General features: G+C 41.2%; 1 protein-coding gene across 2 annotated transcripts in view; it reads right to left on the bottom strand.

Annotated features, from left to right (window-relative positions):
• gnb1l (guanine nucleotide binding protein (G protein), beta polypeptide 1-like) overlaps positions 1–13,397 on the bottom strand; it is a 31,147-nt gene extending 17,750 nt beyond the window's left edge. The window contains exons 1-4 of one of the 2 annotated variants that reach the window (XM_039804197.1): positions 13,291–13,397; positions 4,716–4,890; positions 3,020–3,145; positions 2,059–2,221 (exon numbers count right to left, since the gene is read on the bottom strand). In XM_039804197.1, the coding sequence (XP_039660131.1) occupies positions 2,059–2,221; positions 3,020–3,145; positions 4,716–4,825 (399 nt within the window). In that variant the 5' untranslated portion in view covers positions 4,826–4,890; positions 13,291–13,397. Of the gene's footprint in view, positions 1–2,058; positions 2,222–3,019; positions 3,146–4,715; positions 4,891–9,374; positions 9,395–13,290 lie in introns of those variants that run through there. The other variant, XM_039804198.1, reaches the window with a different exon arrangement.
• Between the last annotated feature and the right edge of the window lie 3,313 nt (positions 13,398–16,710).

Below are 16,710 nucleotides of genomic sequence, written 5' to 3'. Positions count from 1 at the left end.
ATGATAAGCATCTGTCGTGGTCAGTTATGTCTGTGGAATGGGGTGGGGAGACTGAATGACAAAATCGGCTGCGGTCTGTTTTGGTCTAACTTGTATGGGTGTGTGTGTGTTTCTGTCTGTCTGTGTCTGTTGGGACAATGGCATTATTGAGGTGCTGGGAGTCACAGGCGCCCTGATGCCTGGCCTGCTGGACTGGGGTTAGCAGAGGCACGTTTGGCTGGATCAGGTGACTGCTCTGTTCCTTTCAAGTGTGGCTCCTCCACAGCGGAGCAAGTAACATGAATCTGGAGGCAATAAAAGATGGCTGAATCGCTGGCTGCCCTCTCCCCATCCTCCCTCTCTCCACACAAAACCCCTTCAGGCGTGTGGGTGCTGAGCATTAACCAGGAGACATACTGTGCAGACAGAACGGCGGTTTAATTCCACTGGGAGTTCTCTTCTTAATTCACCAGTCAAAGATTAAAAACAGCCAATTTGACTATTTCATCAGCCAAAGCTGATGAAATAGCATTTACCTCTTGAAAAGCACAATTAACTGGTGTTCTTTGGCCCTCGCAGAGCTATTAGGCGTTTATGGATTATTAGCCGCAGCCAAAATGAACCGACATTTAGCTGGTGGCTGGAATTAAGTTCCTATCCTTGCAATGCGCACGCTGATTCGAGACATGAAGTCTGGTTTGTTAATGATACTGTTTGCTGTTTGACAGGTCCTGGCTGCAAACCGCACGCTCACGTGTCATGTTGTCTCTCGACACATTGGTTAATGATGGGCTTAAAAAAAAATTAAATAACTGCATTGGCCACCTGATTAAAATCAAGCCATTTCATAATTATGAATCAGAATTCAGAACACTGGCAGACGATCAGTGTAGTAATAGAACAGCAAAAGATGACAGGGGATCGATGTAACTTTTGCTGTGGGACTTTCATTTTCCCACGTAACATACTAAATGGTACTAAAAGCCACAAATGTGTGTCAGCACTTTAAGTCAATCCAGCAAAACTGGTAACAGCAAGTCTGGTCGGGTTCATACAGGTTGGTATTTTTTTTAATCCTAAAGTCAGACTGTTTAACCAATTAACCATCCCACCTCCCACCTGCCAATACATTCAAGGATGGTTCCACCTGCTGAACGTACAACAACATGTGCCTGTGGACACTTTGATCTGAGGGGTCTCTGGTTAATTTCCCACAATTCAATTTGAAAACCCTTCTTAAAGCTATAGGGCCCTATTTTAACGATCTGAGTGCACGGCATGAATCGTATGGCGCAGGTGCATTTAGGGCGTGTCCAAATCCACTTTTGCTAGTTTGACTGCAGAAAAAAGGGTCCGTGCATGGATCAAAGGGGTTGTTCTTAGTGTCTTCATTAATTCATAGGTGTGTTTTGGGCATAACAATCAAAGTGTCATCTCCCATTCCCTTTAAAAGCCAGACGCGTTTGGACCTTGGCACATTGCTATTATGATGCAGATTTTGCACTGTAATATTTTTATATGTAATCTTTTGCATGTGTGTGTGCTGCTGCGCTTCCCTGTGTGTGTGTAACAAGCATAGTGTGCGTGCCCTGTGCATAAGTCTAGGTGCATTTGACTAATTTGCTGTTAAAATAACAATGAAATGCTGCGCTATTGTCTTTAGACCAGGTTTTTGTTGGTCAATGGTGCGATCACTTCCCGCTGCTTCAAGATAGCAATACGCCAAGAATTCACCTGAACACACCCTCCCTGTAAGACCAGCACGCCCATGGGCGCAAAGATGGATGCAGGTGCATTTGCTGTTTAAACGATGGGGGCGCTGGACGGGAAATTGACAACTGCGTCGGTCTTAAACTAGCAAAGACGCTTGCGTTGGGCTTCGTGCTGTGCTGGGTGCAAGATAGGGCCCATAGTGCGTAGTTTCTGTCGCCCCCATAAGGAATTTTAAGTAATGACAACAAAACTGTTGGGGCGTCCACATGATACAAGCCTGCCATGATCGCTAATTTATAAATGGGCCAAAGCACACTTACGCCCACACCTACAGATAATTTAGAGTTTCCACTGCTGATGTCTAACCTCTTCTGTCTGTTGTCCAGCGAAGGCCAGCAGACGCGTCCCAGGGCTCGTCTCCAGCATGGAGGGCTGACAGAATCCAACGCTGCCGGTCCACACAGAGTCCATCACCGCACTCCGCCCTTCGCTCAGATCCCACAGGCAGACCTGCATGTCCCGTCCCTGACTGCTCCGCCGACGGGAAGAATATTTCATTTAATTTGCATATTTTCAAAACGCACATTACTTACCATTAGGGCTGGGCAATATATCAATATTATATCAATATATGAGGCTAGATATCGTCTCAAATTTTACCTTAATATCTTAATGTCGCAGTATGACAAAACTGTTGTGTCTCATCCTGGTTTTAAAGGCTGCATTACAGTAAAGTGATGTCATTTTCTAAATAAATTATCTAAATTGTATCCACATTATTGATGATTATTTATCAAAAATCTCATTGTGTAAATATTTTGTGAAAGCACCAACAGTCAACTCTACAATATCTCCGCAATATCGACATCGATGTATTTGATCAAATATTGTGATATTTGATTTTCTCCGTATCGCCCAGCTCTACTGACCATCATCTCAAAATATGCGTGACACTGAATTCTTCCTACGTCATTTTTTGATCCCCACAGGTTCTAAGCTTTGCTAAAAAGAAAACAATACATTGGGAAGTGAACATCTAAAGTCCAAAATATATTTACATTCCCAAATGCCCTGACAGAAACAGCAAGAGGTGGCCGGGTTAAGTGGGTAGAGCAGGCTCACATATACTTGAAGGTTTATGCCTCGACGCAGAGGTCCCGGGTTCAAATCCAACCTGTGACAATTTCCTGCATGTCTCCCCCCCCCCCTCCCATATAGGTGTCCTGTCAAATAAAGGTGGAAAAGCCCAAAAACAATTATCTGTAAAAATAAAAAACAGCGAGAGAAGGATGGGTAAAAGTGAAGAGACCAGGAGAACTGTCCTCACCTGATGAGGGTGTCCGTCGCCTGCAGTGTGCTGACCCAGATGACCGAGCTACCAGAATGACCTTCTACAATCTTCTGAGCCCGCCTGGTGTCCAGGTTCCACATATGGATGGCACCCTTCCCTGACCTGCAAACCCCAACAGGATGCTTTATGAACTCATACAGTATACACAACATATCAGTTATTGCTCTGCTCTCATCTACACCTAGAAGGAAAAGATTTGCTCTTGTCCAAACTAACAAATATATCAAAATAACATTGAAACATTGAGCGGTGCTTTGATAGCTGTTCTTACACATCCAAGCTCTGTATCCCTTTTAAAAACTGAAGTGAATCCTGATTGGCTGGCTTGGTATGTACAGTACTTATCACATGCAATAAAACTAACCTGTTTATAAGAGCTGGGCAATATATCGTTATTATATCAATATCGTGGTTGGTTGGTTATCGTAATTTGGCACAAGTGTTGTCTTTTCCTGGTTTTAAAGGCTGCGTGACCGTTAAGTGATGTCATTTTCTGTTACCAGATTGTTGGAACTGTTCTATTATTTCTTTTATTAGTCATTATTTCCACATTACTGATGATTATTTATAAGAAAACCTCATTGTGTAAATATTTTGTGAAAGCACCAATAGTCAACACTACAATATCGTTGCGGTATCAATATCAGGATATTTGGTCAAAAATATCATGATATTTGATTTTCTCCATATCGCCCAGCCCTACTGTTGGTGTCTCTTGGGCAATGAGAACCGGTTCCAACTTAGGAATGTTTAAAAAATTCCAATTCTAATGGAATCGTTTTTTTATTGGAACAGTTTGGAAAATTTGGTTTTGAATGCGATCGTCTGTTCCAAATTTAATATGTGCAAGTTTTGGTTTCCGTAGCGGCCGCCATACTTCCAGGCACTTGTTGAGTTGCAGCCGTGGAGCACAGTAAGCGCTGCTGTAAAACTGTACACCATTATTAAATCAAAATGAAATGTTCCTCTTATCTGTGAAATAAGCATGTGACCCGTTTAAACTCCACCCCTCGTAGAATCAGAATCGGGAATCGATCAGAACCTTAATCGAAAGGAAGAATTGGAATTGAAAAACTATGCCCAACCCTAGACAAAGGGCTGGGCGATAGGGAGAAAATCAAATATTACAAAGAAATGTACCAAATAACTCAATATCGATATTAGAACAGAAGACAATACACTTTATTGGCCCCGAGGGGAAATTTGTCTTGGGCATAGTGTTAGTATCTGTTGCTTCACAACACAAACATGTAACAGAAAAACCATTCTAAAATTGACATAAAAATCAACATAAACATAAGATCATAAGATCATCAAAGCATCTTAGAACATAAAGGAAGGACACATATGACTGTACAGACAATACAACTTCTAAAAAAGTGACTAAGAATTAAAGTGAAAAGTGCAAAAAGTGCAGTTGGCTGGTGGTTCTTTTGCGCCAACATTTACTATTGGAGTTCAGCAGCTTGATAGACGTTATATAAATAAATATAAATATATATTATATATAATATTGCGACCATATTGTAGGGTTGACTTGTTCAATTGTTCAAATCAAAATGATGCCCAACCCTACTTGTGATGGACTAAATGAAGTACTTAGATAAACAAAACAATCCTCACCGTTTGAGGAAGAAGAGCCAAAATATGAACGTTGAGATAAATGACTCACCCAGAAAATAGGAGGGGAGTGTCCCTTCCATGGCAGCTGAAGTGGAGGGTGTTGAGGGGCCCGCCAGCCCCCCTCAGGGTGTAGATTGGGGAGGGAGCAGGACGAGACATCCCCGGGTCTCAATGCAATCAAGGTATGGTTGCAGGGAGGCCTCAAACCCATGTCATGACACCCACTGAAAGAGAGAGGTGAGTAACTTGTCGGATTTATCTGAATAAGGTGAAAATGCAGTTTGAGCTTCAGACATTTCTTCAACTACGGCCGTGCAATGAACCGAACTTTGATCGCAATTCAATTTTTGGCTGGTAAGGGGTCACAAAAGCAATGGCAATCGAGAAAACCTATTATTTTGTACATTACATTTTGCAGGTAAACTCTTCTTTGTCTTGTGTTTTGAAGGGGAATTCAAAAAAGTTTAACAGGAAAAGCATTATGGGAAATTTCACAGTTCAAAGTGTTTTTACTGTTGACTTGTTGAACGGTTTCACTGCTTTTTAAGTTCAATAACGGCAACATCTTTCTAAAAGCCAATGAGTAATCATGCTAAATAATCCTGATTTCAATACCGACCAAAAATAATTGTCATGATTTTTTCCCTAATCATGCAGCCCTATCTTCAACAAAACGGTACTGTGCCTTTTAGCAGAAATGTATAAATGGATAAACATTTCATTAAAATCAGGTTAACTGGCTCTTTCAGAGGGATGCAATAAGATGAAAGTCAATTCAATGATCAGAAATCTAATTATCCCATTTGGTTTTAACACTGAGCAGAGACTGTCAGAAAATAGCTCCATTTTTGCCTTGGAGCCTTTCTCTTCCACACAGCAGACAGTTGTGTTTAATGCACTGTCTGTATTTTCTCCATTGTTAGTAGCTACAAACCCCGTGGCTCTCTCACTCCATCTTCCTCCTTCTAGTCTACCTGATAACACCTCTCTTACTCAATACGTCATAAATCACAACCTCTGACAGCCTAATTACAGTAAACAGACAGAGCTTTTTTGGCTTCTCACTCGTCTTGTGATCAACAGCCGTTGTCCCAGAGGCAGAAGCAACAGCTCAGGCTTTTATGTCGTTTGTAGGCTGGGCTGTTGAGGAAACCCAACCAACCGCAGGTATGCTGCTAGGAAATGATGCGTCAACATTAAAATTGCAGCGCAATCACGTGTGAGTGACACTTAGCGATTGGCTTCAGATAGATAATATCCATCTATACATCCAGTTTCTAAACGGCTCATCGTGTTTAGAATCACAGGTGTCTCTAACCTGTTAATGCCAACATTCAGTGTATTTAAATAAGACCATTTTTATACCCACACACAAAAAAAAAAAGTTCTTAAATTCAAGATAACACATGCCTACTTCTCAGAGTTATGGAAAACAATGGCTTTCACAAAAAAAAAACACTCATATACAAATCAACAATTACCTGATACTAATTTTAATATTTAAAATAACAAAATAAAAAAAAAGTCTTTCGGGTTTGACTGGCTACCACCCCTGAGGCTGCTAAGTTAATTCCTCCCTCGCCTATGCGGACATTATTTTTCCACCTGGTTATCTGCAAATACATGTTCGCCAAGTCTAATATGACTTTTCTAAATAGACCAAAGTCAGCCTCACCACAATACTAAAAATCTAAAGTAAAGTAGTGCACAATAATACACCGAAGGAATTACAATTAAAGGAATACTTTGACATAGGTAGGATTGGGCATTGAGAACCAAAGGATTCTGATGGAATCGCTTTTTATTGACAGACAGAAAGAAAGTCACAGAAAGTCGCGTGGTTATGACACAATCGTTAGCCTAATTTTACAAAAACGTCTGCTACGGAGCCATAACGTGAGGTACAAGGTAATGGAGCCTTTTATACAATGTTGTGTTTCTTTAGAAATAAACAATGGACAAATAGAGTCTTTAAACGCTTCTGATGTAAAGTTATTCGCTGTCAAAGTGCCGCCAAAATGAATGGGAGTCAACGGGATGCTAGCGGAAGGTGATGGCTTGTTAGCCTAGAATCTCCCCATAGGAGGTACGCTTTCCGGATGCTCGCTTACCCCCTTGGTTCTTCCACGCGCTTGTTGTGTTGCAGCCATGGAGCACAGTAAGCGGCGCTCTAAAGTGTGGCTTTTTTTTACGTTGAAAAAGCCCGGTAAAACTGTAAATCAACATTAAATAAGAATAAAAATGTCCTGTTATCCTCTTATCTGTGAAATAAGCATCTGACCTGTTTCAACTCTACCCCTCAAAGAATCGGATTCGAGAATCAATAACAACCGGAATTGAAAGTTAGAATTGGAATTGTTAAAATCAAAACAATGCCCAACCCTAGACATGGGGCTGGAGAGGCTATGGAGAAAATGAAATATAACAATAGGGCTGCACAATTTATCGCAATTTTTATCGAAATATGGACTAGGGCAATACCTAAATCGCAGGGGGGGAGGGGTCAATATTTTTTCTCACAAAAATCACAATATAATCATTACATTTTTTTTATTTTAATATTCTTCAATCAAAATGAGAATAATGATACAAAAATGATCATTCCCTCCAATATCGTTAATCATATTTCGCAATATAAGTCAAAATAACCATAATTACATCTTTTCCTCATATCGTGCAGCCCTATATAACAATATTATTTTACCAAATGCCTCAATATCGATATTGCAACCATAATGTAGGGTTGACTGTTGGTGCTTTCACAACATAGCTAATTACACAATGAGTAAAAATAATTATTAGTAATTTGGATCAGTAAATTAAATGATCTTCTCGTCTAACTCTAGCAAGAAAGCGGGTAAAAACTATTCTAGCACAATATAAAATAAATAACTAGCCTATATGTTTTATGTCATCCGAGTTAATGAACACAACCTCACCACCACCACGACCACCCCCCCATCCTCCAACCCCTCCTCCACTTTTACTTATCATAACCCTTGCTCCCTGCAATCAGTGGACTCTGAAACTGGAGCCTGAGGCATTCAGGAGCAACTCATTTCAGGAGGTTAGTGGTTAAATTGTCCATGTGAATCTGTGAAGCGGTGAGACAGAGACCCCTGACCAGCCTGCCTAATTAAGGACACAACGCTGCAGTCGGATCAACCGAAGAGGAGACAGTCATCGCATCAGCTTTACTATCAGTTACCACGCTGCATGCTTGCAAAATGGAGCATTTTTTCCAATGCTCACTACAGAAGAGATAGCACTAACATCCATCCAAATCTGTAAAATAACCAATGGTAAAGCATATAGCTATTTGCATACAATATTTACATTTAACTAGGTATTACTAGGGTTGGGTATCGTTTGGATTTTTACAATTCCGATGCCGAACCGGTACTTTTAAAACGATTCCGCTTCCTAAACCGGTTCTTGAAAAACTGAAAAAGTGTAAGTGTGATATTTTTACGTCCGTTTCGGAGCAACAGAGGGAAAATATTTCAGTCGACACATTAAGCGGAACTGAAATGAGGAACCGAAATTTGCGTTCTAATCCGATCCCTACCGGTGGAACCGGGTTTCGGTACCCAACCCTAGGTATCACTCATAACTATGAGCTAAACCAGCATGAAACCCTTTGGCCAACAACTGTACAAACTTGTTTTTGTGTGGTATGGAAAAAATGGCAAAAACCGTCAACAGTGGTTTTGTGAGGGTCTTTCAGTTAAGCCCTGAATTTATGGGTATGGCTGCATTCCTGAGCCAGAGTCCTGTGCCTGTGCGAGTGTGTGACAGGAAGGGGCTCACCCTGATAACAGGTGGATTAAGCGTCCCTTATTGTCCTCTTGCAGCAGGCCTTCACAGAGCAATGAGTCACGGACACAGCAGCCTGAAACTGTCTGTTAGTTGACTGTTTTCATTGTCTCAAGGCCAGTGGCTGTAAGACTTTCCAATGGCAATCACAGCTACCTGTCAATCACAGACAACAGTTGGGGACAGTGATGGACATGTCACTTGAGGACTAAATAACCAAACGTATATCTAAATGAGGAGTATAATGGCCACTTTCCCCTGCCGCCACTTCCCCGGTGGACTGTCCCTTCTGTTTTCCAGGCGTCAGCATTTCCAGTGTCTAAATTGCCCGCAACAATGGGTCCGTTGTGGCGGCCGCAAGTGAGTCCCCCCCCCCACAAACCCAAATACAAACATGCAGGCAGCTCAGGAAGGGAGAGACAGATAATGTAAACAAACAAGACGGTGGCAGGATGTCACTCCAATCTATTTGTAAGGACCCTTTAAATTGTTCCTTGCCAACAGAGAGAGGCAGCCCAGCAAACAATCAAGCCGGCCGCTTGTCAAGCTTGTATGTTTGACGTCTCTAGGAACTGCAAAGATACCTTTGCTGGAGTAGGGGCAGTAAGTAGCTGCGGTAGACGTGATCCTCTGGTCACAGATCCTCAAGGACAGGTAACCTGTTATATTAAGATCTCCAAACTATTCTCCGCACCCGGCACTTTTAATGAACCTAAGAAGCTTTCATAAAGTGATTGAGCAATAGATAACAAATAGGTCAGTGAACTGTCTTATTAAACATGTCCACAGGAAAAAAAAATCTCAGTGACTAGCTAGGCCTAATTAAGCGTGTATGCGTGTGTGTGTGTGTGTTGGACAGGGCATAATAAATCAGACTGACTGATTAATATACCTGAGCTGGATATGGGGACCCAGTGGGAAGAGGCAGGAGAGGAGGACTGAGGCTCCTGCTGGCCCTGTAACAGATAAGACAGCTCGGGGGTAATCTGACTCTAAGTCCATGGATAAAGGCAGTTTGTCTCTTCTTGGGGCCGTCTGTCCACACCTACTGGGTAATTAGGCCTAATTATGAGAGAAAGGTCCGCTTCCCCTTCATGTTATTAAATAAGAGCCAGCCTCGTCCGCCAAAGATCTCTCAACGCCAGCAAGGGGCTGGCGACCTTCAGATCAAACGCAGCCACTATCTATGCACCCCCCACCCCACCCCGCTGCCCCGACTGCAGCACCCGTTCCCCTGCACATATGAGAGGAGGGAGGGGACAGAGAGGGTATTCGTTATGATATGGGGCATCAAAGTTTTTTTTTTTACTAGAGGTGAGGGGGAGGTCCTGTCCACATTCCTCCCTTGGCGCTTTAGTGCTGGTATCATGTGATCGGCAGCTACCCACCTGAGCTGCCCCCTTGTCAAATTCTGCCATTCATAAATAAGAGCAGAGCGGGAGGGGATATACTGATCACAGGAGTTTATTATAGAAGCTTTATAATGTGCCCCCAGCTTCACAGGAGCCATTATGGAGGCATGGGATCCCAAGATCCCCCGCTGATATCAGCCTCATCAAATATGAGATCTGAGCTGCGTGATGAAAACTGAAGTAGATTACACATAACTCAAAAAGCTGCACATTCTAGATAGGCCTTGCATTGAAATGCCAACTTTAGAACCGACAGTATTTCTTTTCTGTAACATCTTTGCCAACTAGCTTTAAAAAAAAACAAAAAAAACAATGACCTCAAATCCGTCCATTTCTGCTACATCATACCTGAGCTAGAAGTCATTCTGTTGTTTATCGCAGGCAATGGTCTTTATCGTCCGTTTGCCTGCTTTTCACCATCTGGCCAAGGGGGCGCTTCCCCCTCGCTGGCTGGTCAGCGGGTGGGTGGTGAGCTGGCGCTATGATCATTAGTCAGCCTTTCTGCCCTAACCCTAACCCTCCCCCCCAACTAATACAGATCCTTCTGAGGAGGAAACCAACGTGGCAAATAGAGAGCGGGGTCCATTATAAAAGTCCAGTTAGACAAACAACATGGGAAGTGGCGAGGAAGACACACGCCCTTTATTGTGTCTTGGTGGGGTTATCTGGACTGGATAAACAGCCCAGCATCAGATAGAAGCTGAAGTCAGACACAAGTGCACCAACACCCACTGTCAGTCACAGATCCAATGAGTGGGAAGAGGTGGCATTGTTTGCGTGAATGGCGTGAATGCTAAGCAGAGGCCACTGCAGATAAGGGCTCAATGCCTTGTGGCTGTCACTGAGGCAGGCACTGATGGAGCACTGTGTGTTAGAGGGTCCTGTTTTAGGAGGTCCTGACTGTGGTCAACAGGTACCCGGAGCCTTATCTGTTTGCATTATCACTCATTTCCTCCCCGAGGTCATTTACCTGGACACTAGAGGATAAAGGGACACAAGAGGGTCGACAGACAAGTGTCATCCTACATCTCCACACGTTAGGGACGTGATGAGCCTTGGATCAATAGGGATTTTGCTGTCCATACAGCAAAGATATGAAAACAAGTAAATGTTTATGGTGCCATAATCTCAATAAGCCATTATGCAAGGGAGATCAAACACAGAAACAACAAGATGTTACACTTCGTCAAACAGCACATCCCCCAGTGTTACATCTTCAGGGGTGTGATGAGTGACTGCATGAAGACTAATCAATAGACGGTAAAAAGTTTAACAGAGCGCTAACTATTTGTACATGGTGAACACAGTTTCCAGAGTTCAGCCAGAACTCCTCTACCAAATTTTAAAAGCTGAACAAAAACTAGTACAACTCCAAGTTGTACATTATCATGGGAGATATTGTGAGCTGGATATAGGAGCTCCATGATCAGTCTCACAACTACGGTAAAAAAGCACTCAGCACCCGAAGATGCATAATGCTTTAAATTGGCTGTTTGAACATGATACATGACATAATACAAATTAATATAAATCATAATAGAAAAGATTTAGAACTTTTAAATCTGCATCTGAACTCGGACCTGCTTAAAAATACACTTGACAATCAGAGGACATGTGGGCCAGCCTTCTTCATTAACAAATGAGTGCAAGTTAAAGTGATGGTTCGGAGTAATTTCACCCTAGGGTCCTTTGCACCATGACCTCGAGCCAAACATGCCCCCAGAAGCTTTTTTCACCTGGGTCGAACATTGGGAGAGTTAACGTAGTGTAGCGTTATCAGCTGAATAGCTTAGCGCAGGGGCTAATGGACCCACGTTTGTATCTCGTAAGTTACCCCACTAATAATGCCCAAAATGATACCAAACGTCTAAACTAGTACATATAGGTTATGTACTCATAAAACAATGGATTGGAAAGTTTGTAAGTACACCAGAAGTTTATGAACACTTGCCTGCTCTCTTCTGCTCTCTGTTGCTACCTCCAGTTGGACGAGTGCTTAGGGCCGTCTACAAATTACTACACCAAAAAGAGATACAACAAAAATATTTATTAATTTAATGATTAAATAAGGTAATGTCTCCAAACTTACCTCAATTATTACTTGTCTCCTGCTAGTTATACTACAGCACTTACTTAAAAAAAAAAGTTAAATAAAAAAATATTTTTGTTGCATCTCTTTTCGGTGTTGTAATTTGTAGACGTCCCTAAGCACTCGGCTTACAGCAGCAACAACAACAGCAGCAGAGAGCAGAAGCCAGCAGGCAAGTGTTATTTACATAAACTTCTGGTGTACTTACAAACCTTCCAATCCATCGTTTTATGAGTACATAACCTATATATACTAGTGTAGACGTTTGGTATCATTTCGGGCATTATTAGTGGGGTCATTTAAGAGATACAAACGTGGGTCCATTAGCCCCTGCGCTAAGCTATTCAGCTGATAACGCTACTCTACGCTAACTCTCCCAATGTTAGACCCAGGTGAAAAAAGCTTCTGGGGGGGTGTTTGGCTCGAGGTCATGGTGCAAAGGACCCTAGGGTTAAATTACTCCGAACCATCACTTTAACTACCAACTTTCAGTTGGTAGAGCGGGCGCACATACGCAGAGGAGGTTTATCACTCGACGCAGAAGGTCCAGGGTTTGAGTCCGACCTGTGACGGTTTTCCTGCATGTCTTTCCCCTCTCTCTCCCTTTTCATATCTCAGCTTTCCTCTCTAATAAAGGCAGAAACGCCCCAAAAAAAAGCTTCAAAAAAAAAAATTAGGTTACAGGTAGTTGAAGACATTTCATGAGCTTGTCTACGAACAGTCACACCAAACTTCATTCAAAAATTAGGAAGTTTCGGTTGCTTGGTCATTGGCACATACATGCACCTCCCTGACTTTAGTAATGGTGAGAGAAAGAATATTTGCAGCTGAACTTGTATGAGGAAGTATACTCTGCTGGAAGATGACTAAAAGTGTAACATTAGAGTCAGTTACAAGAGTTACAATGTAAGCATTTATCCTAAAAGTGTTATTTTACTGGTCTTGTTTCACAGCTGTTGTTTTTTGACTTATTTTATCCATGTACTAGTGTCTCAACGCGACTCTACCAGACGGTGCTGCTTTATGCTCACAACAATGTTTATTAGTTATCATTCTGAAGCTATAGCGTTAACTAAAATACTTTGATGAAAACAGAAAAAGGTAAGACTATGATCCATATCTACATGCTTAGCTTAAACGGATAATCTCATGTTTACAAGGTTAGCAACAAGCTAGCAACTACCTACCACAGCAGCTACACACAATACATATGCCTTTGTTATTACATGGTAGGCGTTATCGCTTGGTAAAGTAGGGTCACTATAGTCAAAAAAAAAAAAAGGCTTTAACAAAACTTGAAGAAATACCATTTCAGTGACACGCCGGTGTTTTGGCACTTGTCAGCCAGCTTTGCGAGGAAGGGATACAAAACATGCGCCGGAGTTGAAGGACCTCTATTTAGAGCAGATGAGCTGCCCAAGAAAGTGCCTGTGTCGAAAACTCAGCCCGCGCCCGCGCTCTCTCTCTCTCTCTCTCTCTCTCTCTCTCTCTCTCTCTCCCTCTCCCTCTCTCTCTCTCACTCTCACTCTCACTCTCTCTCTATCTCTATCTCTCTCAATTTTCAATTTCATGTTGCTTTATTGGCATGACAAAAAATACATCTGTGTTGCCAAAGTGTAAGAACAAACATACATATGAACAACAAGGAGTAAATACATTTGATATAATAATACAAGTAAACAAGATAATTATGATATAAATGCAGATACTAAACAAATTCTGTGCATGTCCCTCAAAGGGTACGTTGAAACAATAATATATATATATAAAAAAAAGAATATCTCTTTCCCCTCTCTCTCTCTCTCTCTCTCTCTCTCTCTCTCTCTCTCTCTCTCTCTCTCTCTCTCTCTCTCTCTCTCTCTCGCTCTCAATTCAATTTGCTTTATTGGCCTGAACAAAGAAAACATGTTGTTGCCAAAGCAGTTTACATAAAATATAATAGTACATATCAAATATATAAATAAATACAGTAGGTGTCACATATTCTCATTCTATACTGCACTGATAGTTATAGAACATACTATATTACAAAACAATTACATAACACAATGTAATACTTAACAGTTTTGTACAATATAATGACTGTACAATTCTAAACCAATGTGTAATATTGGGATCTTATAGTGGGGAGTCCCTCAGATCCATATTTAGCTGCCAGTGGAGCTGCTGTCCCTTCTCCTATGAGAACTACTAGCTTCTCTTCTGATGTTAACATTGGGAAATTTGTTATTTTGTAGGCTATTTTTCCAAAGTGTAAGTCTCTTAGTGAAGACAATTTTTCACAGTGGAGGAGGAAGTGTATCTCTGTTTCTATCTCCCCTGTTGAGCAGTGAGCACATATACGCTCCTCTCTGGGCAGCCATGTCTGCCAGTTGGTGGTCACTGAGCCTGTCTCTCTCTCGCTCTCTCTCTGACCTGTCTGCCTGAGTCTTCCTGTCTCTAGAGCCAGTCGGTGGTCACTGAGCCTGTATTTAGTCAGGATCCGTCTCTGCTTCAGATCTCTGACAGTGTGCAGATACTCAGCCAATTTATATTCTCTGTTAAGAGTCAAATAACAATTTAGTCTACTTTGTGTTTTTGTTTGACTTTTCCAATGTTCTAAATATTGATCTTTTGAATGATTCATAATCGGTTTTGTTCTGTGTTGTTTTGAACCAGTACTGATGGGAGCCGGGTTAGTTAGCTTCACCATCAGCTGACTGAGGGCACTGTTTTCAGGATTCAGCTCTTGGGTGTTTTAGTGCTTTAAAATGAAAAAGTGTCTTTTTGGCTTAAATTAAGATGTGTCCAAAATGTAATAGCTCGTTTCTGTAGATTTAGCAATAATGGGAAACATCCCAGTTCTGCTCGACAGGCGTTATTTGGGATTTTCCTTTGAACGTTTAGAATTCTTCTACAGAATTCTGTGTGTAGGGTCTCTATCGGGTGCTTGTCCCAGGAGTCATGCTCCAATCTACTGAGTGGGCCCCAAATTTCAGTTCCATATAGTCATAGATATATATCTATGCATATAGTGCTATCGGTACAATTACACTATCAAATATTTTAGTCCAGATTCTAATTGGAATGTTAATGTTGAACAGCTTGGTTTTTAATGCATACATTGCACTGCGTGCTTTTTCTTTAAGTGAATGTATTGAATGTCTTTATTGAAATTTCCTGATGCAGATAAGGTCAGACCAAGGTAGGTATAATTTTGTGTGTGTTTAATTTGGGTGTTATTCAAAGTAAAATGGTATTTGGTTTCAAGACATCTGGCCTTTTTTTGAAAGATCATAATTTGAGTTTTCTTGAAATTGACCTCCAATGCCCAGTATATTGTTCCAGGATGGACAGGTTATGTTGAAGACCATCTCTGGTTGGAGACAACAAAATAAGGTCATCTGCATAAAGCAGGTATTTAATCTCTGTGTCTCAGAGTGTGAGGCCTGGAGCCTCTGATCGGTCCAACTGGTCTGTGAGTTCATTTATGTACAGGTTGAATAATGCAGGACTTATACAGCATCCTTGCTTCACACCGTGTCCTTGAGTAAAATATTCTGTTCTTTAAATATTAATTTTCACAGCACATTGATTGTGCTTGTACATACATTTGATAAGGTCATATACCTTGCCACCTATTCCACTTTGAAGGATTTTGAAGAAAAGTCCTTCATGCCAAATGGAGTCAAAGGCTTTTTTAAAGTAGATGAAACAACAAGCAAATATTTTCCCTCCCTGTTTTTGGTGGACATGTTTGTCAATTAAAGTATGTAAGGTGTATATATGATCGGAGGTTCTGTAACTTGGAAGAAAGCCAATTTGGCATTTACTAAGTATGTTTTTTTTTCTTGAATAAAGGTTAGTATCCTTGAATTTAGCATACCACAGAATATTTTCCCCAGGTTGCTGTTGACACAGATCCTTCTGTAGTTATTAGGGTCTGATTTATTTCCATTTTTGTGGATTGGGGGGATTGATAAGCCCCTGGTTCCAGACATCAGGAAAGCAGCCTCTCTCTCTCTCTCTCTCTCTCTCTCTCTCTCTCTCTCTCTCTCTCTCTCTCTCTGTTCAGTGTTTTGTCTTCAGTCTCTCCACGATTGACTCCACGATCGTCGTCGTATTTTTTCTGATGAGGTGTACAGGATAAACAGTAAATTAAAAAAAGAGCAGAAGAGCACCCTGTTGTTGTTAGATTGTCCATGAAACATTTTATTTCAATGTAAGAGAATAGAAGAATACTAAAACCTAAGATATATGCTCTTTCAAATCCTCCTTCCATATTAGGATTCCAGTGGTGGAATGTAACTAATAAGTAGCCTACAGGCTACGTGAGTACAAATTTGAGGTAGGCTACTTGCATGCCACTTTCTACTGTAAGTTTTACTACACTACATTAATCTGGCAGGTTTAGTTTCTAGTTACTTTAAAAATTAAGATTTTTGCTCACAAAACACATGTAGTTTATAAAATACGATGTTTTATATAAATTAGCCTACCCAACAATAGACAAAATGATTAGCCGATTAAAGACTTGGTTGATTGACAGAACTGTTTTGATCATTTCCAGTCTCATAAATGTGAGGATTTTTCTGCACTGAGTATTTAAATTGTATTACTTTAAGCGCATTTTCCTGATGATACTTACATACTTTTACTTAAGTACCATTTTGTCTGTCTATACCTTGTATATCACATTGCACTTTTCTGCTCTTTTTGCACTTCTGGTTGGACGCAAACTGCATTTT

This window comes from Perca fluviatilis, chromosome 6 (assembly GCF_010015445.1).
Source record: "Perca fluviatilis chromosome 6, GENO_Pfluv_1.0, whole genome shotgun sequence".
Taxonomy (NCBI): domain Eukaryota; kingdom Metazoa; phylum Chordata; class Actinopteri; order Perciformes; family Percidae; genus Perca; species Perca fluviatilis.
The sequence above is the reverse complement of the archived record's forward strand: the minus strand, read 5'-3'. Positions and strand labels throughout refer to the sequence as shown.